This window comes from Cryptomeria japonica, chromosome 6 (assembly GCF_030272615.1).
Source record: "Cryptomeria japonica chromosome 6, Sugi_1.0, whole genome shotgun sequence".
NCBI lineage: Eukaryota > Viridiplantae > Streptophyta > Pinopsida > Cupressales > Cupressaceae > Cryptomeria > Cryptomeria japonica.
This window is the reverse complement of record NC_081410.1, coordinates 580,509,973-580,534,283: the sequence shown is the minus strand read 5'-3', so window position 1 is coordinate 580,534,283 and position 24,311 is coordinate 580,509,973. Positions and strand designations below refer to the sequence as shown.

At 38.3% G+C, this 24,311-nt stretch overlaps 1 protein-coding gene across 4 annotated transcripts in view; it reads left to right on the top strand.

Moving 5' to 3' along the window:
* Nucleotides 1–12,892, top strand: part of LOC131035664 (protein SUPPRESSOR OF GENE SILENCING 3 homolog) — a 140,721-nt gene extending 127,829 nt beyond the window's left edge. For 2 of the 4 annotated variants that reach the window (XM_059207499.1, XM_057967378.2), the window contains exons 6-9: nucleotides 11,590–11,697; nucleotides 11,808–11,843; nucleotides 11,962–12,207; nucleotides 12,332–12,892. In XM_059207499.1, the coding sequence (XP_059063482.1) occupies nucleotides 11,590–11,697; nucleotides 11,808–11,843; nucleotides 11,962–12,207; nucleotides 12,332–12,523 (582 nt within the window). In that variant the 3' untranslated portion in view covers nucleotides 12,524–12,892. Of the gene's footprint in view, nucleotides 1–11,589; nucleotides 11,698–11,807; nucleotides 11,844–11,961; nucleotides 12,208–12,300 lie in introns of all 4 variants that reach the window. The other 2 variants (XM_059207500.1, XM_059207501.1) reach the window with 2 other exon arrangements.
* Nucleotides 12,893–24,311: the final 11,419 nt, after the last annotated feature.

The window sequence follows — 24,311 nt, the reverse complement described above, 5'->3', positions numbered from 1 at the left end:
AAACACCACACTTTCCTTTTCGGAGCTTAGGGCCCAAAGAATGTTATTTGATGTGTTTTAAAACTTACACTTCGCCCTTTTCATTCGGACGCGGGGGTCCGAAAACGCTGTTTATGTTGCTTTAAAAAAAACTTTAACTTTGTCTCTTTTCGGAGCCTAGGGTCCGAAGACGCTGTTTGATATGTTTTTTAAAACTTCAACTTCGCCCTTTTCGGAGCTTAGGGTCCGAAGTATGCATAATATGCGTTTTTTTAAAACTTACTTCGCCCTTTTCGGAGCTTAGGGTCCGAAGTATGCATGATATGCGTTTTTTTTTTTAAAACTTACTTCGCCCTTTCCGGAGCTTAGGGTCCGAAGTATACATGATATGCGTTTTTTAAAACTTACTTCGCCCTTTTCGGAGCTTAGGGTCCGAAGTATGCATGATATGCGTTTTTTTTTTAAAACTTACTTCGCCCTTTCCGGAGCTTAGGGTCCGAAGTATGCATGATATGCGTTTTTTAAAACTTACTTCGCCCTTGGTCGATATTCGGACGCGGGGGTCCGAAACGTGGTTTTTTGATGTTGCTTTAAAAAAACTTTAACTTTGTCTCTTTTCGGAGCCTAGGGTCCGAAGATGCTGTTTGATATGTTTTTTAGAACTTAACAGCTTGTGTTATTCGGACACGGGGGTCCGAAGTATGCTATTGCACTGTGTTTTAAACTTAACCTTCACTAAAATTCGGACCTAAGGTCCGAAAACGTTGTTGGGCAGTGTTATGTTTTGAAACTTTAATTTTTTGGAAATTTCGGACCTAGAGTCCGGAATGCGATTGCCACCTTATGCTTTCAAATTTTGAATTTTCACCTTCGAACGCTTACATCCAAAAGGGGGGGAGCGCACAACGTTTTAAACTTAACGGCTCAACTTGACTTTCGCCAAGTTCGGACCTGGAGTCCGAAAAGATGCTTGCATTGCGTTAAGTTTTGAAATTTTGGAACAAACTCTCGGTATTTACGCCCGAAAGCCAGATCAGTCAAAAGGACTCATTGGTTCATTACTCCAACGTTGATCAGCTTACGGACTGATCACGAACTCGCTCGAGGAGACACGAGAAACTCTGTTTCGATTCTCGGGATGACGATCAAAAAACTCAAAACTGGAAAGGGGGACCCTGTCGGCGACAGGGGGCGTGTGCAACGCACAACAAGAATCCAGGGAACTAGCAACTTCGCCGTCCAAATCTTCAATTTCAAATATCTGGGCATCAAGCACAACATCCTTTACCCTCGTATCCTTTGTCTGATCCATCTTTCTTTGGGCGGCACTTCGTGACTGAGTATGTCGAGGAGTACGAAAATCCAAAGTTGAACTAGACCTGTGTCTAAGCTGGGGCGACTTGTTATCCTTACCTGCACAAACAGGAGCATTGTTAGAAAGACGCTTTGGTGAAGATAGAGGATCCTTATTACTTCTTGCAGAATGAGACTTAACGCCTGACTTCATTTCTTTCTTATTGGCCACCCATGCCGCGGTCCTTTCTAGAACTCCTTTGGTCCTTAATTGTATATCATCATTTTCCTCCTCATCCCAGTTAATTGGAGGCATTTCAATTTCTGCATGGGCCATATACCCTGGTTCGAATAATTCAAGATAATCCTCTTCGAGCCCTTTAGTATCTAACTTTATCTGCAAAGAGACAACTTGTTCTAACACCAATCTCATGTTTTCCCTTTTAAAAATTTCAAGTTCATCTGTACAATCTTCCCAGAAATCTTCTAACTGTGGCATGGGGAGATAAGGCATTAGACCAAAGCTTCGGGAAAGTCCTTTGTTATCAAAACCTTTTCTTTCAGAATACAGAGAAAAATTAAAATTCCTGAGGTCTGCTCCTATACTCAGAGCGTCAGACATTGAACTGCAAGACAACACGCCCAATTGTATGGGAAAATGACCTTCCCATTTGTCCCTAGGCTGTGCCTTTTTGATTACAGAGGTTAGTTGCCTGCATACTTCCGCTAGAACGAAGCAATCTGAATAGAAGTGAGGAAGCTTGAAGGGTTCCTCTTCAAAACTTCCTACCCGTATGTAACAGAAGCGTGGAAACTGGATATAAAAACTACCGAACCTCTTTATCAAAGTCTGTGCATCATCAGAAATCCTTTTAGCTTTCGCATTCTTCAATTCATGACACAAATCACCCAGGAAAACGTTGTGCACCCTTCTGAAATCCTGTAAAGCTTTATCTTTTTGCAGCATAGGATAAAACTCATATACGGGAACATCTTCCTCAGTGAGCTGTTTCGGTATACCAGCCAACTCTTTAACACAAGCCAAACAATACAAGAGATATGAGGACATAAAGAAGTTTTGTTTGAACTGCTTAGCCAAACTCAGTTGTTCTCTCATTGAATCGGCGATCAATTCAGCCCAATCCAAATACTGCTTTCCTTCTAAAACCAGCTGCACATAACAATAAATCCAGTTGTCGAAGCTATAAGCCTCATCAGATCCTCTGGCTCGGTGCAACAAAAGCATCACGTCATGAATATGCGGCAACATGTGGTTCTTATTAGGATTCTTGGGTAACCTTGAACCACCTCTTTGAGGAACCTTCAACCAGAATTTCGCTATATTGTTTTGGTGCTCGGCTCTGTCTGCATTGAACTTAGTGATTGACTGAGCAGGAGAAAAGTTGGAGAACTGGTAATCAGGTATCTTGAAGACTGAGGAAATTACTTCACGATTAATAGCAAGAAGGGTTTCATCATTGTCTCTCCTAATGGTTTCGGACACTGGGTCGTATCTAGCATTAAATTATCGAATCAACTCTGGATAAGGAATGGCTGGGGGAAAGGCTGCGGCTTCTATGAGACCACTACTCAGTATCTCCACACCAAAAGACTTGTCAATCCCCTTGAACACCCTTTCTTTCAACACCTCAAGGTTTTCCCCTTTTAGATCAGTATCGCTAACTATGGGTTCTATGGATGCTAGGCTAAAAACATTCCCAAACAAATGCAGCGTGGACTTCATAATTTTAAACAATAAACCTAAATTGATTACAGAGAAACCTTCTGTACGAGAGAAAATGCAAGCAAAACCACTGAAGAGAACAAGGAAAGACTCACCTTCACAGTTGAACAACGGGACGACGGCTAGCAGCTAGAAAGACTCCTATCCAGGAAAAACAAACAAAGATACAGCAACAAGGAACAAAGATGGAGTACTAACAATCCTTCATACCTTATTAGTGAAGGCAATGATACGAATACATTGAATGCAATAATTTCAAATTTCAGTCTGAGTGTGGCAAGTTTGTGGATTAGACCTTGCACGCATGCATTGAATGCATGGTGGCGTTTTTGAAGTAACCGCCAGTTCCCGAAATGATTACTTACTTCGAAAAACCAAGGAATGACATCACTTAAGATATGGTATTGCCTCTTCATATTTGGCAATGAATGCACTATCAAATCATTAAAACCCGCGGGGCCCACCAGTATTGAACACATATGAACATCCTGAACAGACTTCATGAGTGTTCAAGTGGTTCAAGATGTACGCCGCGCTCAAAGAGAATTTTGCCGAAACAAATAGTACCAAGCTGCTGACCACTTGTGCTTTATCGAACATGTTGAACATATTTGAACCTCTTGAACTTAGTTCAATAAGTTCAACACCCGACGAAAAATAAAGTGATATATCACCGAAAAAGGAACTTTTTAAGAGAGCCGCTGCAAGACACTTAGAGAAAACATTAGTATGAAAAGCCTTTCCTGAACACCTTGGAACCTACGGAACCTAAATGAACCTGTTGAACCCCGTTCAAAATGATTCAACGTGTTCACAGAGTTCAACCAAGTATCTAAACTTGACTTTTATGACTAGAAAAAGGATTTACAGACGCACTAAGGACTTGAACCAAGGTATCACTAGAAGAATTAGGACTCCAACTAAAAAACTTAAAGGATGACACACTCTTATCATAAGGAAAAAATGACGCAGTAACAACAAGCAAATGTAGAATGACCCATGGAGAACGTGGCATCATCAACCTTCAAGAAGTTGCCAATGGAGTTACCGATGGCCTCAAAACAAGAGGGCTCCCAGAAATGGAGAGGGAGATTGGGGATGCGAACCCAAACCAAACAAACGGTGAGAGATTCAGTAAGGGTTTGAAGGAAGAAGTCCAAGGCTTAATAGAGAGAGTGATTACCCCAAGTCCATAGCTTTCCCAAAATCAAATCACGATCATGAGTAGAGGTAAAGGAAGCAACGAAAAAGCCTTTAGCACAAGGGAAAATCTCAATGCCATGAGCAACAAGAGGCTTCCAAGAATCACTCACCTAGCGATGAAGGTTCGGAAGAGAAGGCCAAAATCCAACAAATTTGTAGACCAAAATGCTGCATTGATAGAAATCAACATTTTCCACAACCTCTCGGCCACATACCACAATAGGAGAGGTCTTGGCACAAGGAAGAGGACGAACCCCCTTAGAAGGCTGGACATTAGATCTAGCCACACGAGCAAAGCTGCGCTTCCCAGCAAAGGGTCTGGGCAGAGCATTATCACCCGCAGGAAGGTTGTCAACAGCACCAACAGGGGCCTCAAGGGCATCCAAATCCAAAACTGGATTAGAGACACCAGGTTTGGGAGGAACAAAATCACCAACAAGGATCTTGGCACCCAAACCCCGAACATCAGAACCCAAAACCATAGGAAGACCTTCCGTAGCTGCATAAACACACAATGCAACACACAGAGAAAACACAACACTAGCACCAAAAGAAGCAACCACGGATGGGGGAAACTCATCGACCCCACCAACAGCAGACCGAGGCCCCAACACAGCAGAGGAACGTCGAGCAGTAGCTGAAAGGGAGGAACCGTTGGGCAGAGTAGCAGTTGTAGGGGAGGAGCCGTTGGGCAGAGCGGGAGGAACCATTTTGAATTCTTTTTTGTTAATTTTGTAACGTCAGTCGTACTATTTCATGCTTCCGATATATATATATATATATATATATATATATATATATATATATATATATTTTGATTACATATACTAATATGTTAACGTTAACTAATGATAAATAAAACCAAAGTTAACTTATTGTGTTTGACCAACAGTTACATCGTTCATGGTATCGGGTGGTAAAGCGATTCTCAAACAAGTCGCACTCCTTCCGATCGGGTAAGTAAACAATGATTAGTTTATATACTGTGGTGAGAGGTACGTAGGGAAGAGATGTGTCTTCCCACGTGGGAAGACATATCTCTTCACTACGTAACCCCTCATCCACTTATATAGCATGCTTACATTGAGGAGGATGAATACACCGAAATTGATAAGTGTGGTGCATCTTTAAAACACGCTATAGCAGATAAAATACAACTTTCAGATCATATCTCCATCTCTTCTATTTTGATCATAGAATTTTGAAAGAACTTAACATGGTATTAGAGCGAAGTTAAGGAAGCTCATATTAAAATTTTGCAATGATCTCATAAACTTTCACCAGGCTCTTACTAAGATCACATTCCCATAATCCTAATGGCAACCGGAGTTAGGTTTGAAGATAGATTAGATGGAGCATCAAATTTTGTATCTTGGAAATTCAGGATCATGGTTGTTTTGAAAGAAAATAAAATTGACTCCCATGTCAAAAATGAAATTCTTGAACCCTCTGATGATACAGAGAAAATTCAGTGGAGCAAGGACAGTGAGAAGGCCCTTAATATAATTGTGGATTTAGTAGGAGACCACATTGTACTAGTTATTTCTAAATATGAGATGGCCTTTCAGATGTTCAAAGCACTAGCTGACATTTATGAAATCAACAAGACTAGCAGGGCTCTCACCCTAAAAAATCAACTACACCATATAAAGATGAATAAAGGAGAAACAATTACATCCTATTTCTTGAGGATCATTGAGCTTAGGGATCAACTATCCACTATTACATTTATGAAATCAACAACACTAGCACGACTCTCACCCTAAAGAATCAACTACACCATATAAAGATGAATAAAGGAGAAACAATTACATCCTATTTCTTGAGGATCACTGAGCTTAGGGATCAACTATTCACTATTGGACATCTAGTAGACAACAAAGAACTTGCTATGATGGCCCTAAATGGACTTCCTACCTCATAGGAATCGTTCATTCAAGGAATCAGTGCTCGTTCTAAATTTCCTAAGTTTGATAGATTGAAAACCGATTGCATTCAAGAGGAATCTCGACTTGTCACAAGAGGAATAAAACAAAACAATGGTAATGAAGACATTCAAGTTCTTAACTCTAATTCCCACAAGAAAGGAAAGAAGAAGAACTTTAAGAGAAAGAGGGACAACAACTCAAATGGGAAGAGGTCTTCAAAGAAGAAGAGAGACATTTTTGAAGTACAATGTTTCAGATGTGACCAATATGGGCACTATGCAATGAAGTGTCCAGATAGGATCAAACAACAAGCTTCAATGGTAGAAATTAAGAAAGGGAGTAATTCCGAGAAGCTAGTCTTCTATTCAGCCCTCTCTAGTCAAGTCACCTCCAGTTTCAACACATGGGTGATTGACAGTGGAGCATCTCGACACATCATTGGATTTCGTGAGCACCTAGATACACTTGTGGAAAGTTCAAATGAAGAAGTGACAATTGGTGATGACTCAAATTATCCAGTTATGGGAATAGGACCCTGCAATATCAACCTAAAGTTAGGCATATCCCTACAACTGACTGGAGTTCTATTTGTACCTGGTATAAAGAGAAAACTTGTCTCAGTTTCTGCACTTGAAGAAAAGGGTTATAGATTAACCTTTATGGAAGGAAAGGTACTTGCTTGTCCAAAGAACTCCACCATCAAGAAAGCCCACACCATTGGAGTAAGACAAGGGAGCCTCTATAGACTTTGCACCACTCCACCTCTAGCCTTGATTCATGAGACTCCAGATTCAAATGAACATTGGCACAAAAGATTAGGGCACCTTCATTTCCATGCCCTACCTAAGATAGAGAAGATGGTGATCGGCTTACCCAAGCTAAGTCAAAAATCTGAAGGAGCCTGCAAAGGTTGTGCCTTGGGAAAGAATACTAAAGGGTCTTTTAATTCTAGCAACAATAAATCCAACAATGTATTAGAATTAGGTCGTTCTGATTTATGTGGACCCATGTCTGTACCCTCATTAGGGGGATTTTTTATATTATGTGATATTTGTAGATGATTATTGTAGGAAGAGCTGGATATATTTTCTGAGGTACAAAGAGTCTGAAGAAATCCTTTCTAAATTTAAGGAATTCAAAGCTCTTGCAGAAAATATGACAGGTAAGAAAATCATAACTTTAAGAACAGACAATGGGGGGGAATACACTTCTGATATGTTTAAAGATTATTGTATAAATGCTAGGACTAAGAGGGAGTCAACTGTACCTTATAACCCACAACAAAATGGGGTAGCTGAAAGAATGAATAGGACTCTAGTAGAAGCTGCTAGGGCTACTTTGTTTGACCAAAATATAGAAACCTCATTTTGGGCTGAAGCATCTAGGACAACTGTGTACATTCAAAACAAATGTCCTCATTCTCCTCTTGACAATAAAACCCCTGAGGAAGCTTTTACTGGCAACAAACCTGACATAAGTCATTTCCGGATCTTTGGGTGTCCAGTCTATATTCATGTCCCCAAAGAAAAGAGGTCAAAGTTAGAACCTTCTAGAAAGAAAGGAGTATTTGTTGGGTACAGTGAAACCTCTAAAGCCTACAAAATATACATACCTGGTCAAAGATAAATTGAACTAAGCAGAGATGTCATCTTTGAGGAGGACATAGCATTCAGGAGGTCCAAAAGCTCTAATGAATTAGAACACCAAGATCCTCCTACAAGCTTGGATGAGGATTCCACCCCTGAGATTCAAAGGGAGACCCCTGAAGATGCTGAGCATGAAGTTCAAAGCTTACCTTTAGAAGAAAATTATCCCGAAACTAGGAAGAGACCCACTTTGGGCTAAAAAGATGCTTCAAGAAGCTGAAAATTATGTTGCTCCAAAGGGGACCTTTAGAGAAAGTAAGAGACCTAACCTATTTTCCAGTTATACTGCTTTGATGAGTGAGATCATTGATTTAGAACCTTCCTGTGTTGGAGATGCGCTCAAGCATCAAGTTTGGAAAGATGCTATGTCAGAAGAGTATCAGTCAATTTTGAAAAATGATGTCTGGGATATTGTGCCTAGGCCTAAAGGAAAATCTGTGGTATCTTCTAAATGGCTCTTCAAATCAAACATGCAGCAGATGGCAGCATTGAGAAGCACAAAGCAAGGTTTGTTGCTAGAGGTTTCTCACAGAAAGAAGGTATTGACTATGAAGAGACATTTGCTCCTGTTGCCAGATACAATCACATGTCTGCAGATTAAAGAAAGCTCTTTATGGACTGAAACAGGCCCCCAGAGCATGGCATGAAAGAATTGATCACTATCTCTTGGAATTAGGGTTTTTCAAGAATGAAACAGATCCAAATCTCTACTACAAGGTAATCAATGGTGAATTATTAATTCTTATTCTTTATGTTGATGATCTACTAATCACAGGAGAGGATAATTGTATTTCTTGATGTAAGAAAGAATTAGCCTCTGAGTTTATATGAAAGATTTAGGAATTCTTCACTACTTCCTTGGATTGGAAGTTTGGCAGCAGGCAGATGGTATAATCCTTAATCAATGAAAATACACCATTGATATACTCAAGAGATTTAGAATGTTGGATTGTAGATCCATGATCACACTTATGGAGACAAATCTGCACAAGCTAAAGGAAACAGCTGCAGAATCAGAGTTTGCAGTTCCTACACTCTATAGATAGATTATTGGATCTCTGATGTATTTGGTAAACACAAGACCTGATATATGTTATGCTGTAAATGCACTAGGTCAGTTCATGTGTGAACCGAGGGAAATACATCTTGTTGCTGCAAAGCATATTATGAGATATCTTCGAGGAACTATTGGTTTTGGTTTGAAATATAAACATGTAGAACTTAACCTACATGGATTCATTGATTCTGATTGGGCTGGAAGCATAGTTGACATGAAAAGCACATCAGGATGTTGCTTCAGTTTAGGATCAGAAATGATCTCATGGATATGTAGAAAATAGTCTTCAGTTGCTCAGAGTTCTACATAAGCTGAATACATTGCAGCTTCCATGGGAGCAAGAGAAGTTGTATGGCTCCAGAAATTGCTTGTAGGACTATTTGGTCAGCCCTTAAATCCTATTGTCATCTACTGTGACAATCAGAGTTGCATCAAGCTTTCAATGAATCTAGTAGTTCATGACAGGTCTAAACACATTGAGATTCCTTATCACTATGTTCGAGATATGGTGGAAAGGAATGTGATCTGACTGAATTATATTAGTACAGGTGATCAGATTGCAGACATTCTTACCAAGCCTTTCTCTAGGATCAAGATTGAACACTTTAGAGATAAACTTGGTATGGTTGAAAATGTTATTTAATTTTGAGATAGAGTCTCATTTATTCTGATATACTAATATATTTAAAGATGTTTAGTGTGTAAACTCTTTTATTTGTCATGTGTGTGACTCCATGACTGCATGGGCCTTCTGTGAACATTATTGAAGGGTGACGACTTTCAATAATGAACACTTGTTTCAAATTGATATTGTAAAGTGACGATTTTACAATTATCAATTTAATTATCTTGATGGATATCATGTGACTTGATATCTGTGGACATGTCATGATAGTATATATATCTCTAAGACATTATGGTAGATATCTGTTGGTTGATATCATTAAATAAACCATAATTATGGTAGAGATCTTCAGGGTGAATATTATGAACAAAATATTCGTGGACATGCCATGCAATCATTATCAGTATGGTAGGCATCATGTGACTTGATGCCAGTGCACAGACCTTACTTGATAACTATGAGTTATGGTGAGTATCATGAGACTTGATATTCATTGTTGAACCATATCTTTGAATATCACTATGGTGTGATATCTCCTCTCTTCACAATCAATGGATGAATTGTGATGTTTTCTCTAACATGAAATGTGTCCTCCCTAGTTAAGAGGGAGTGTTAATTTTGTAACGTCAGTCGTACTATTTCATGCTTCTGATATATATATATATATATATATATATATATTAATTTGATTACATATACTAATATGTTAACGTTAACTAATGATAAATAAAACCAAAGTTAACTTATCGCGTTTGACCAACAGTTACACCGTTCATGGTATCGGGTGGTAAAGCGATTCTCAAACAAGTCACACTCCTTCCGATTAGGTAAGTAAACGGTGATTAGTTTATATACTGTGGTGAGAGGTACGTAGGGAAGAGATGTGTCCTCCCACTTGGGAAGACATATCTCTTCACTACGTAACCCCTCATCCACTTATATAGCATGCTTACATTGAGGAGGATGAATACACCGAAATTGATAAGTGTGGTGCATCTTTAAAACACACTATAGCAGATAAAATACAACTTTCAGATCATATCTCCATCTCTTCTATTTTGATCACAAAATTTTGAAAGAACTTAACATTTTTACTATAAATAAGCACTTGTTAATAACTAATAAATTGAAGAATATCAATGACTGGCTTCATGATTAGTCTCTCAATCAATTTTAGTACATTGAAATAGATTAATTATGGTTAAGACAAGCCTAAACCTAGTAGGGGACATTACAGCTCCTCAATTCCCTTCTAAAATTTTTTCCTGCCAACTTCCGGAAAACAATAATTTAAAATTCTACTTTTTAATTTAAACTCCAATTTAGTTCTGAAAAATATTTTTTCATTAAATGATGAAAATTTGACATGCAACGTCCCTGTTTTATGCATCCATGATTTAGAACTTCTTGCCCTAGTTATGAGGAGCTATAATACTAGGTTGCAAATAAAATATTTCAATTAAATTTAAACAACCTTAGTAAAATAATTTAAAAAGCCATTAATACGCCCATTTTGTAGAAATTGCCTGAATGCATTGGAATCGGAATCTGACTGCATTGGAATGATCCCAATGATGAATAATGATAATGGAGCCAACAGGGCGACTTACAATAAATAGATGGTCTCTCCAAGATTCTTGGAGAGCACACCATAAGCCAAAAATCACCCCGGAAAGTGGCATATAAATCCTTCAAACCATCTGAACTCGTTAGAAACATCAAATGACCCCTCAGGCAAGACAAACACCCACCGGGGTCAGAACTAACTGCATTGCAAGAGAACCCTAAAATGGGAGCATTACATTGTACCTACTTGATCAGGCAAGCCAACTATATTTAAATATCATTCAGAGATTCAGATTGAGCAGATGAAAATATTACCATAGCATTATCATGATTTCATTGAACAACTTCTAAAAATTGAGTTGCATTTATGGCCTTGAGTATGGTAGATACATAATGATTTTTGTAAGTTCCTGGAACATTCGCATTCAATTCATATTTAAATTTAGCCACAGAGGATTATGCTGCCCATCTTGTTTGCAATCCTATTGAATACAGTGGCATTGTCAGGTAAGCTAATTGCTAATTTGGTATTTGGTCTTTTCTTGAAGCTTGCTGAAGAAAGTGAACGTGAAAAAGATGATTTCTACAGAGAATGGGAGAAAGAAAATGAAACCATTAGAAAAGAATTTGACAATCTTGGGACAAACAAGGAACAGGTATAGAAGGAGAAAGACGATGTAACAAACAGTTGTTTGATATACAAATTCTACAATCTTTTATTTTTGGTGAATTTACTGATCTGTCTTATATTGTGTGCATGATTAAGAAAAACGAGGAACAAATACATAAGGAGAATGAGAAGGTTAGCAGATAATTTTCATATCGTACTTCTAAGTGAATTTGCTGATCTATTGTATGTTGTGGACAAACATATTTGTTTGTTTGGGGATTATTACATTTTAATGGGATGTGTTTTGCAGGCTCCAGAATGTGCAATTTGCTGGGAGTGTCTCACATCAGACAATAGAGCTTTATTAACTCCTTGTGGTCATACACAAGTGTGTGTTGGATGTGCACAGGCAGTCTTCAAAACTACAAAAGAGTGCCCCCTTTGCAGGCAAAAGATTACAAAGAAGCCCATGCAATGTCCAATGTCACTGCTTGATGCATCACTCAAGGTTGATTCCAAGAAAAATGAGGAACAAATATGTAAGGAGAATAAGAAGGTTAGCAGGATAATTTACATATGCAAATTGTACTGCTAAGTGAATTTGCTGATCTATTGTATGTTGTGGACAAACATTTTTGTTTGTTTGCAGATTATTACATTTTATGGGATGTCGTTTGCAGGCACCAGAGTGTTCAATTTGCTGGGAGTGTCTCACATCAGAAAACAGAGCTTTGCTAACCCCTTGTGGTCATACACAAGTGTGTGTTGAATGTGCACAGGCAGTCTTCAAAACTACAAAAGAGTGCCCCCTTTGCAGGCAAAAGATTTTAAAGAAGCCCACACTATGCCCAAAGTCATTGCTTGGTTCTTGATAAATCTTAATATGTTTTTCTCAGCAATTCTTGATTATTCTTTATTGCGAGGCAAAGCAATGTGCTGGTCTATAATCATAGTTATGACGAAACATATGATTTGTAGATAAATATTAGCAAACTTATGTTGTTTCAGGTCAGTTGGAAAATAATATTTGCTAGAATGAAAATTTCAAAATTTTACTTGTATCTAATAACCAACATTAGTAGTCATTCATTTTGAAGGGATCGATCTCATCCCTATTGCCCCAATTTACTGGGAGCATGGCACTGAAATCATTGACTGATCTTCTAACAGCTTTAACATTGTCTAATTGCTTTTTAAAAACTTAGCTGGTGAGGAACATTTCATGATCACCTGTTAGAGATGCTGGTATTAGCAAAATGATTAACTTAATGATCTGCAATCGAGGTCAATCTAACTCTAACACAGGACAAATGATAACAACAAAACTTTCAAGCTTTTCCATTATCATAGCTTTTGGGTAGCCATAATGTAGTTCAGTACCATTTATTATTTTAGCTATATGATTTTGGCCACTTTCTAATTGAAACTCGTAAATTACAAAGTAGGCACAGACCAGTCTTGCAGTTAATTTTTGAAATCAATGTTTGAGCATAATTAGTTTGTCGTTTCTTTTTTTGTAGACATCAATATTTGAATATAATGGTTTGTCGTTTCTTATCTCTTACATACTGTTTTGAAGAATTTTTATGTAGAATAATTTAAATATAGAAATTAATTTGATTTCTCGTTTAGTGGTTTGTAGCAAGAGTTTTTCCATATCCACATAGATTTTGATTTGTAAGAATTTTTCTGAAAAGAGTTCAAGGGTATATTCTTTTTAATATTGAGACTTGAAGAGTTAAAGCAATATTAAACCAGCATGAAAAGGATTGCCCTTAACTAAAGTATTAAGGCACCATACAAGGTGCTCACATCTCAAAACTTACATAGAGAAAAACAATATAAAATATTATGGGTTGAAAAAAGGCACCCACCACAATAAAAAAAAACAACAGTTTCCAACCTAAAGACCTAGGCAAGGTGTCAATGCAACATTAAAAAGAAAGAAAACAATGCATTGAGACAAAGCTCATGATTTATAATAAAGGAGAATCATCCATCTTTATCTCATCCACAACATTCTACTAGACCAAGTTTGAACCACCAATGCCTGAAATCATGACAGGTGGGGAATTGTCATGATATTCACTTCAACTATATTGTTCAATCTTTTTTCAACGGTTAGTTCAAATGCATGAAGGAGAATACTGCTGGATTATTTGTCATTGATGTCAAAGGTCTCACAGTACAACAGTACAAGTAGAAATGTCAAATGGAAGAAGATTAATAGATGTTTTTGTCATTGATGTCAAAGTAAAATTCCAAGGACACTATATTTAAGGAGGATCAATACAGATATTTTATCCAGATGGTTATGCACAACAACATAAAAAATAAATAGAAATATTGTTGTTTTGTAAGTCAAATTTATCCTCAAATAGGGCCAACCGTTGGCTCTTGGTGTTGTTTCTTTGATGAATTTAAAACAAATAAATATTATTTTAATGTCAAACGAAAGAAGATTAATGGATGTTTTTGTCATTGATGTCAAAGGAAAATTCTAAGAACACTATATTTAAGGAGGATCAATATAGATATTTTATCCAGATGGTTATGCACAACATAAAAAATAAACGGAAATATTGTTGTTTTGTAAGTCAAATTTATCCTAAAAAAAGGGCCAACCCTTGGTAGTTGGCGCTGTTTCTTTGATGAATTTAAAGCAAACAAATATTATTTTATGGGGTCAACCTCCTTGACTTGTGTGCCCTACTTTGAGTAGTATTTAAATTAAATAAAAGATACCTTGTTTGGGCCGACCTTGTGAGTTTAAGCAGCCATTTTTGGAGGCAAATGAAAATTTAAATAAAATATAAAACCTTGCTGCCTTGGCCGAATTAGAGAAAAGGTGCATGTCATAGGTATAAATTAGAGACCATTTGAGGTCTTTCAATCAAGCATTCAATTGAATATCATTACCATTCATAGCAGTTCTTGTGCAGACCATAGAAGCAGATCTATGGGACATAGATGAGCAGTCAACATTGAAGGTTGTTGCAGAGATGTGCAGGTAATTGCAATGTTTCGAGCAGATAATTGCAGACCTTATGAGCAAAAGATTTTAGATCTTAGAGCAGATGTAAGGAGTATATGAGTAGAAATTTTTTAAGGATATGAGTAGATTATTATAGGCCTTATGAGCAGAAATTTTAGAAGGGTGTGAGCAGAATGTTTCAGATCTAAGAGCTTATCTTGAAGTTGAATTACTGCAAATCTAAAAGCAGATTTTGAAGGAAAATTGATGCAAGATTTTGAGTAGAAATATTGCAGATTTACTGGTATATTTTGAGAATTTTTTTGAGAGAATTAAGGCAGATCCTTAAGTTATTTGGAGCATCCATTTAAGACAGATTTGTAGTAGATTTAAGAAGACCTAATTCTTGTCTTTAGAGGTTGGCGATTCTTATTAAAAGAGATTGGTGTCTCTAGTGGGTTGGTGCCTATGAATCAGCTAAAGGGGATTGGTGTCTCCTATGAGTTGGTGCCTACGAATCAGCTAAAGGGGATTCGTGTCTCCTATGTGTTGGTGCCGTAGAAATTTGTAAGAAATTTCTAATACAAAAACAATATTTTGCCATGGTTTTCTCCCACAAGAGTTTCCATGTAAATCATGTGTTCTCTTTGTGTTCCAACTTGCTAGATATTGCACTTATGGTTGATTAGGCTTTAAAGTATTGCTATTGCATTTAATCAAGTTTTTGAAAAGTAAAAGTTTGTTTTTATACTGATTTACCCTCCCTCTTAGTATAATTATGTGCTCTTCAATTGGTATTGAAGCGGGTTCCTCCAGTTATACCTAACTGCTTGAAGGTACATCTATAAGAGTACTAATGGCCAAGCAAAGACATGAATTCTCATCAAAGAAGACACCATTTTTTGATGAGACAAATCATGCATTTTGGGGCATAAGAATGGAGATCTATTTGAATGGCCTAGGATATGATGTATATGTATATGTTTATGCAGTGTTCCACGGGCGTTGGGGACGGGGGGATGGGCGGACGAGGGGGACGCGTTTCCGAGACAGGGGGACCAAGGGCCTAAATTTGGGGACGGCGGGGGGACGGCGGCGGGGGGGGTGGCGGGGTGGTGGTGCTCATATATATACATATAGTACTTGAAAAACTAGTTTTGAAAAGATGTATAACAGTATAACAGTATAAGAATTAGATTTCAAATAAAACTATAGGAAATACCAAGATTACTTAGATTAGTGATACGTAACTAATTGCTAATTGCTAAAACTAAAAGTAAATAAAATTTGACAAATGAAATTGTCAAATTGGAGATTTCTCATTTCTATCATATGAATATCGAAAAAGGAAAACGAAAAATATGAATATCTGATGCCATTGCAAAGTCTATAATAATAAAGATGATTACATGATTCATCATTACAATGAGTAGCCAAATACAAATACGTGTAGCAATAGCATTACAAAAGAGAAGAGTCAAATACAAAATGACAAAACTGAAAAGTGAAAACTCAAACTGTAGCTAATGGAGGCCTCTAATCATTTGCAAACTCCTCCTCACTGGAACTGCTGGACTCCTGAGGATCAAGGTCCCTCAAGCTCACACCAACTAGCCCTGCATCTGAAGTGGTAGGATCTTCCTCATCAATCTGTGAAGGCTCCTCTGGCTCTACATCCCATCGTGCCGCTGGACTCTCCTTGTACATAAGTGTCTTGCGGTCAATGAGACGCAAAGCACTGTGTACAGCCACAAGCTTCTCTGCTCTCTTAGAGGTAAGTCTGTTCCTCTTAAGAGAGTGGATGAAGCTATATGTAGACCAGTTCCTCTCAGCAGTTGAAGAACTGGAAACCTGGGATAGCAGACGGATGGCTAGAGTGGTGGTCAAAGATTTCGGGCCATGACAAGTCCACCACAAAAGTGGGTCCTCCTGTGCCATAGTGTCTATATTCATCTTTGCCGCATCTGAATAACCTCTAAGAGTGGCAAATCTTCCCCACTCAGTGCGCATTGTGCTGGCATCTCTGGAATCAAACATCTTCTCTATGCACCTAAAGAAACCCGCCTTCACCTCATCATCCTCAATTGGTGTCATTCTACCCGGTCTAGCCTTGTACCACTTAGGATTCAAGGCAAAGGCAGCCATATGCAAAGGAGTGTTCAACTTGTCCCATCTACTCTAAATGATAGGCCGGATTTGCTCATTGTAGAATGCTAGAGAGGGGTCCTTCACTCGCACAACAGCCCTCATCTGGCCAAGCATAGAGTCAATGCACTCATACACCTCTCCAAGGTTAGGTGCATCCCCATCCCCATATCTGATCACCTGGAATACTGGAGAAATGATGGAGACAATGTATTTCGCATCAGTCCAAAACACATCACTCTTCACTATCTCCTTCACCCTTCTCCCTTGCTCTGTCTTGGCCTCAGCCCACCTATTCCACTCATTAGTCATAACCATGAGTTGCAATGCCTCTTGCAACTCAATCATTCTCTCCAAGAGAATGAAATAGGATGCATATCTAGTGTCAATTGGTTTCAAGAACTCCTTCTTCGCGAAGGTCTTGAAGAGTGCATGTGAAATGTGGTGGTTGCAGATAAACATCTGCACATCTCTCGCATCGGTGACCACTCCTCTAATCCAGTCAATCTTCCCCGTGTCCTTGAGTGCATTGTTCATGGCATGCACACAACATAGGGTCCACCAAATGTGTCTATAGGCTGCCTCAACGAGTCTCCTTGCTGCTCTACACACATAGGCTGCATCTGTCACTACTTGGACCACATTTTGTGGCCCAACCTCCTCAATAGCCTCCCTGAGGACTTGAAACTGGAAATCAGCATCTTTACGATGCCCTGTACAATCAACTGCTCTAAGGAAGTATGGGCCCTCTGCACATGTGACCATGACGTTGATGAGTGGACGATGGCTAATGTTCGTCCACCCATCCATAACTATGCTGCACCCCGATGCCGCCCAACATGCCTTCATCTTCTCCATCAAAATATTGATCTTGGAATAGCTTTTATCCAAGATCGAGGTCCTCATTTTCGTCTCCCCTGGTGGCACATAAGATGGTCCTCCCTTGGCCACCATATCTATCATCTTCCTATAATAAGGAGACCGTGTAACATGAAATGGAATGCCATTGGCAAAGAAGAAATTGCCAATGGATTCATCTATCTCATCTCTCAGCTGCACATTAAACATATCAGCAATGGGGTTGCTCTGTGGTGTATGCAACTTACGTTTCCCAGCCCTAGCAGCAGTAGAAGTGGAAGTAGATGGAGATCCAAACATCATTCCTCCCGCTTGCGAAGCATGATAAGTATGTGGCACTGACACATTTTGGCTGTCGTGAAGTGATGCCCTAGCAAACAAAGTAGTAGGCATTGAAATATTTGTGTCATCTGGAACCCCCCAAAGCCTGTTAAACTCAATTCTGTAATGTATATTTTTGGGTTCCTCCAAAAACTTACAATGTTTCACGCCTTTTCCTCTCCAAAATAGAAAGTGTGCATTCATCCTGCTAATGCTACCGAACCATTCTCTGTCACAAATATTGCACTTCCACTTCCTTGTTCCCCCACTTGAATGTGATGCAGTGCCTTGTACTGATATTTGTGAAGCAAACTGTTTTAGAGGAGACTTAGGATCAAAATGACCCCTAGCATATGGTGCCAACAACTCTGAAGGGCAACCTGTACTAGCTGCTGCACTTGCCATAGAACTAGATTGGGCTCCAGGATCAGCCCCATGGTCACCCCCCTCATTTTCAGGTTCATATTCTGAATCATTCTCACTATGAGAATGGATTTCCATGTTATCTTCACTCGTGCCTTGGGAGCTCATTGTGAAATTTTCAAATTGACACTGCATTTCACAAAATAAAAATAAAAATAAAAATAAAATCAGCCTTGTTTAACAATATATTTAAAATTTTTTTTCCTATTCATCTCAAAATGAGATTTGATGTTGAATCTTGAGGGATCATTTTGCCCTCAAGATTCAACATCAAATCTCATTTTGAGTCTTGAGATGAATAGGGAAAAAAAATTAAAAAAACCAAAAATGACATAGAACAATGAAAATCAGAAAGTAAAACAAAAAAAAACAAGAAGAAGTTGAAAAAACCTACCTTGTACTTGAAAAATCTCTCCAAAATGTAAAAGAATCTTCTTCTTCCTCTTCTTCTTGCTTCTTCTAGCTCCTATCACGCTTGTAGTCACTTTTCTCACCCCTTCAATCAATCTTCTTCAAGTATTTCCTCCTCTTCAAGTTGCTGGAAAAAAAATCAGTTTTCCAAAATGAGAGTGAAATCCAAAATAAACATGCTTTTGTGTTGTTTTGGGGGGTAGGGTGGGGCCCACATCCAATTAGGGTTACCCCTTAACCCCCCCCCAAAAAGCACATGTTATAAAAAAACTTAAAAAAATAAAAGAAACTGTCTTTTTTCATGTGGGAACGCGGGAGACGCCTAGGCGTCTCCCCGTCCCTCGAGGGACGCCTGGACATCTCTTGAGGGACGGGGAGACGCCCAGGTGTCTCCCAGGAGACACCTAGACGTCTCCTCATCCCGGTGGCGTTTGGGTGGCGGTGGCGGGACGGCGGGGGACGTCGCGTCCTCGTCCCCCCATCCCCGAGACGTCTCTGATGGGGGGACGCGCCCAAAAAAGGGGGGGACGCGTCCCTGTGGTTCACTATGTCTATGTCTATGTCTATGTCTATGTCTATGCATATGTATATCACAACCTAGAGGGTAAATAGGAGTCTCTTATGTAATGCTGTTTAATTCTAGTAGGAACTAGATGTATATGATGTATATTTCTTATGGCCTATTAGGATATGTTAAAAAGGCATTGGTAGGCATGTTTTACTATTGTTTGGTAAAATCTATAGTCATTTTTTGGTGCATTTTGGTCAAATTTGGAGTTGTGTTGTTGCACTTTGGACAAATCTCCAATCATGTTTTGCTATTTTTTTGTCAAATCTGCCCTCAATATTTGGTATAGGATTGCAACTGTGAGAGGGCAAGCTGCTGTAGTTTGTTTTTTCACAGTTGTTTCTATGCTTAATTTGTTGTTCTCAACTTCATTCCAACCATCTAGGCTGTGATATGTATCTGTTTATCTTCTATACTTCATAATAAAAAAATAACACTAAAAATTTTCAAAATAAATTGTGATTTCTTAAAAACTAAATTATATCAATTACATAATAAAAATATTTTTTTATTCATTTATTAAATATAAGGCAAAAATGGTTACAAAAGTATCACTGTTCAGACTATGCTTTGTTTACTAGAGTCCAATTAGAGGATACAAACAGATGGACATCGTTGTATGGGATTGACTCATATACACTATTACCCCAAATACTATATGCAAAATGGGGCCTATATATGTGATACAATATACATCAGATCTAAACATGATATACAACATATCCAATATAAACAACAGATACATCATATCTAATGATTACAAAGTTTTCATTGTTCAACCCAGGAGGCCCATCCAAATGACAGCCTTGTTCCATGGTATTGCACACATTGTTGCTAACTGGGCTTGATATTGGCATTCAATCATCTTGCCTTCATTGATCTCGTGCATGAAAGCCTCCAGTGCATTGACAAAAGGGGACCTTTCAATTTTGATTTTGGACCAGGTGCAGCCATGTGGTAGCTCAGACAGACAAAACCCTTGTAGTTCTGTCTTCTATGAATCTCTCAAACTTCTTCACAAGAAGTCTCATCATAATGGACACCTGGACATCAACATTATGAATAATGAGTTTCCTTAGAGACTCAGTAAGTAGCCTATCCTTTGCTAATTGCTAATTTTCCAAGTAGTCCAAAGAATTTCACAAGATAAAAGGGATAAAAAAAGATTACTATCTTTCTTAATGCCTTTAATGTAACCCAAAACAATATCATGATAATTGAAACCAATATTCCAGATTCCTTAGCAATAATACAATCAAAGGATATATGAATAGTAGTGTTAGCAACCTTGCAAATATTACACACAAAAATATCATTATGATTATTCTTAAAATAGGAAATCTATGGAGATTAGACAACCATTTTTTTCTTTTTAGGCGTAATGCTACTATCTCGAAGTGGGGTGAAGATTTTTTGCTAATCATCACTACTGCAATTCAAATGCCACACTGAATTAATATGAGTAATCAAACCAGAATTAGAACATAAAGCATCATAGATCGTTTTAGCTTTGGTATTCATGAGCGGAGAGCCACCCACCTAGGTGTAGGATCTGAATCTATCTGTGATCTCCTCACATGGTTTGGGGAGTTGAAAGCTGAGACAAGCCTCCCTCAACATAGAATAAGTCCTCTAGTTGGAAGGGTGAAAATGATACCTCTGATTGAGCTCAATCCAAGAAATCAGATTGCCATTAGTAATAATATTATTAAAGCAATAAACACCTTTAAGAAACTAGCTCTTAGTAGAGCAACCTTGGATGAGAGAAAGCGACCTATCCTTATGGAACAAGTTCCACCAAATAGACCTCTCTCCATAAACATAGTTGTTATTATTGAGAATCCTATTATCAGCAATCAGGTGTCTAATGAATTCCCATGCCTTCCATATTGCCTTGAACACATTGAAACCAACTAGGGAGATAGGGAATTTGTCAGCGATAAGATCACTAAAGGGGAGCATTTTCGATGCCTTGCCCTGCTTCGAGACAACAAGCTTAATGTTATTTATGATGAGAACCTTCCATGGTTCCTCACCTTCCAGAGCATGGGAAATCCATTTAGTGGCTAAAGTAATCCCTTGCATCTTGAGATCCTTCAGGCCCATTCCAACCAACTTTTCACTTAGACAACACTAATTCCATTTAACTAAGTGACACTTCATGTTACCACAACCATCATACCATAGGAAGTTTTTGGTATATTTATGAATATCATTAATCTAATAGTTACTGAACATCCAAACAGATGCATAGTATATGCTATAAGAGGAGAGTATCTTCTGACAGACCCGAATTTTGTTCGCTATTGTCTATTCCATTTGCCCAACTTGCACTCTAGTTTCCTTTTAATCCATAGCCACATCTCCTTCAGGTATGGATTAATAGTGAAGGGAATGCCCATATATCTTACTTGTTTAGAAGGACCACCGCATTGATAGCCATACTTACTGAGCCATAGAGTGGGTATCTTCCCAGCCCAAAAGAGTGGATTTGGCTATAGAAATTTTATCCCCAAAGGCTTCACATAATATATTGAGCTTTAATATCATGGAGTCCATATTGTCTTCTTCAAGTTCCAAAAAAAGGGTTGTATCATCAACAAACTAGATATTAATATGATCCACTTTGTTGGGTAGGGAGATACCCCTAACCCTTAAATAGTGGGTAGATTCTCTAAGCATGTAGAATATAGTGTCTACTACAATAACAAATAGGGTAGGAGAAAGTGGGCATCCTTGCTTGACAGACCTTTCCATCTTGGGGGGCTGAGTATGAGAACCATTGACCTCCACTTGAGAAGAGGCATCGTTAAGAATAACTTGAAACATTTGACAAAATGCATTCGTGAATCCAAATGCTTCCAACATCATGGTGAGAAAGCTCCATTTGATATGATCATACGCCTTTTTAATGTTAATGAGGAACATAGCAAATTTTTGGTCTGTTAACTTTGCCTAGTTCATGGTCTCCCAACTTGTGATGAGGTTCTAAAAAATGTACTTCCCTTTAATGAAGCTTGTTTGAGTGTTGCTATCAAAACTTGGTAAGATATCTATAAGTCTGATTGCAATAATCTTAGCAAGAATTTTATAGGAAATATTAAGTAATGTAATGGGCCTCGAGTTCTTAATAAGGGATTTGTCCCCTTCTTTTGGGAGAAGCTTTATCACCCCCTTATTGATTTCAGCACCTAAAGAATCCCTAGCTAGAGTTTTCTCATAAATTTGCAAGAGGTCTATGCTAATCCAATCGTTAGGTTCTTTGGGGAACTCAATGGGTAGCCTATTCAGACCTAGGGCCTTATTATTGTTAAGGGTACTAATAGCTTTATTTATCTCAATCGAGATAGGTTTTTTTGAGAAAAATCAGCCTCCTTTGCTGAAATATTTGTAGGTATGAGGGATCTGCATTTGTGTCTAGCAGAGAGGCTAGAGGGCAAGTTATCCTTAGAGGAGAATAACTTCTAGTAATACTGTAGGAAGGTAGTTTTAATGTCCTCATTGTCAACCAATTCTTTACCCTCCTCTCAGACTCTGTTAATTCTTTCCTTGAATTCCTTTTGTCTCATCATATGAATTTTTTTTTTGGAGCCCTTATCTCCTTGTAACCAATTGAGCCTAGACCTCACCTTGATTCCTTGTATCTTCTTATGATGGATGCTTCTTAACATGTCTTTGGTTCAGGATAATGAGAGAGATAGCTCTAGATTGTTAGGGTCATTTTGAATCTAGGCCTCCTGAAATAACAATTTATCCATAAGGGTCTCTTTCTAGTCTTCTACCATCTTTAGCTTTCTTCTTTCCAATCATTTGAAATAGTACTTTCCAACTCCTAACATTTTTGTTCCATTTATCAATGGCAGAGCGGGTATGATAGTCCCATTTATTGATTTATATAATCATATAAATGATACTTTTGACATCTTGATCATTCAGAAGGTTGGTGTTGAGGATAAATTTCTCTCCTCTTGGGTTGAGGGGTTGTATTAAAATTCACTATAATCTGAGTTGAGATTGGATGATGATTTGAGAGGGTGAAGGGTCAAACTTTGAGTGTGGTTATGTCACCCTCTTGCTTGAAAGAAAGAAAAGGACTTTATTAGCATAGAACCTATCCAACCTATAGTAAATTGTCCTCCTCCCTTTCTACCCTAGCATCAATGTGGGGAACCAGGGAGTGAGTGTTATCCACTCTAAGAACTTTCCTAATGGATTCTAACTTTTGGGGAATAACATTCCACAACAGAGGGGGGAGGTCTTTTATAATAATCCACCTAGGACAAGAGGGCTAAAATTTCATCACTAATAGCCTCCGATGACCATTTAAGGTCTTGAGACTTAGCATCGTTAAATAAAATGATAAATAATGCTTTCTGAATCATTCTACAAAAGGAAAAATTAAAACCTAATTTTGCTATCCAATTTTTTTTGAGCCATTCATCTAAATATTTACGTGTCGAGCATTTAGCAGTGTCCACAACCACAAGAAATTCAACGATGTCCTTTAACCTATATTTCTCATTATTCAAAGCATTAATCATGTTCGAATTAGGAGCTATATAAAGGCTAGATATGGAAAGATTATTCTACTTACCTCCTCCTCCTCCCATGTCCCCATTACCTCTGGATAGAGCAAAAACCCTAGCATCGAACTTTGCTAAGTTAGGGATAGAGAGATAGGAATTAACGAGCACTGCATTAAATGAATTAGAGCTAGTCATAGGGGCAACATCCGAATTAATGGTACAAACACTCGAAATAAATGCTACATTGTCCAGATCCCCATCCATTCCAATGCATTAATCAATCTATACATACTAACTGAAAAGCAAGAGCACGAGCACTAGATCCAACATTAATACCACATAGAGATCAAGAAGGGGAGAGACAACTTACCTGCATGGAGGAGGTCATACGCCCTCCTCCACGACCTATATTGGAAGATCCCTCCATCAGGGCA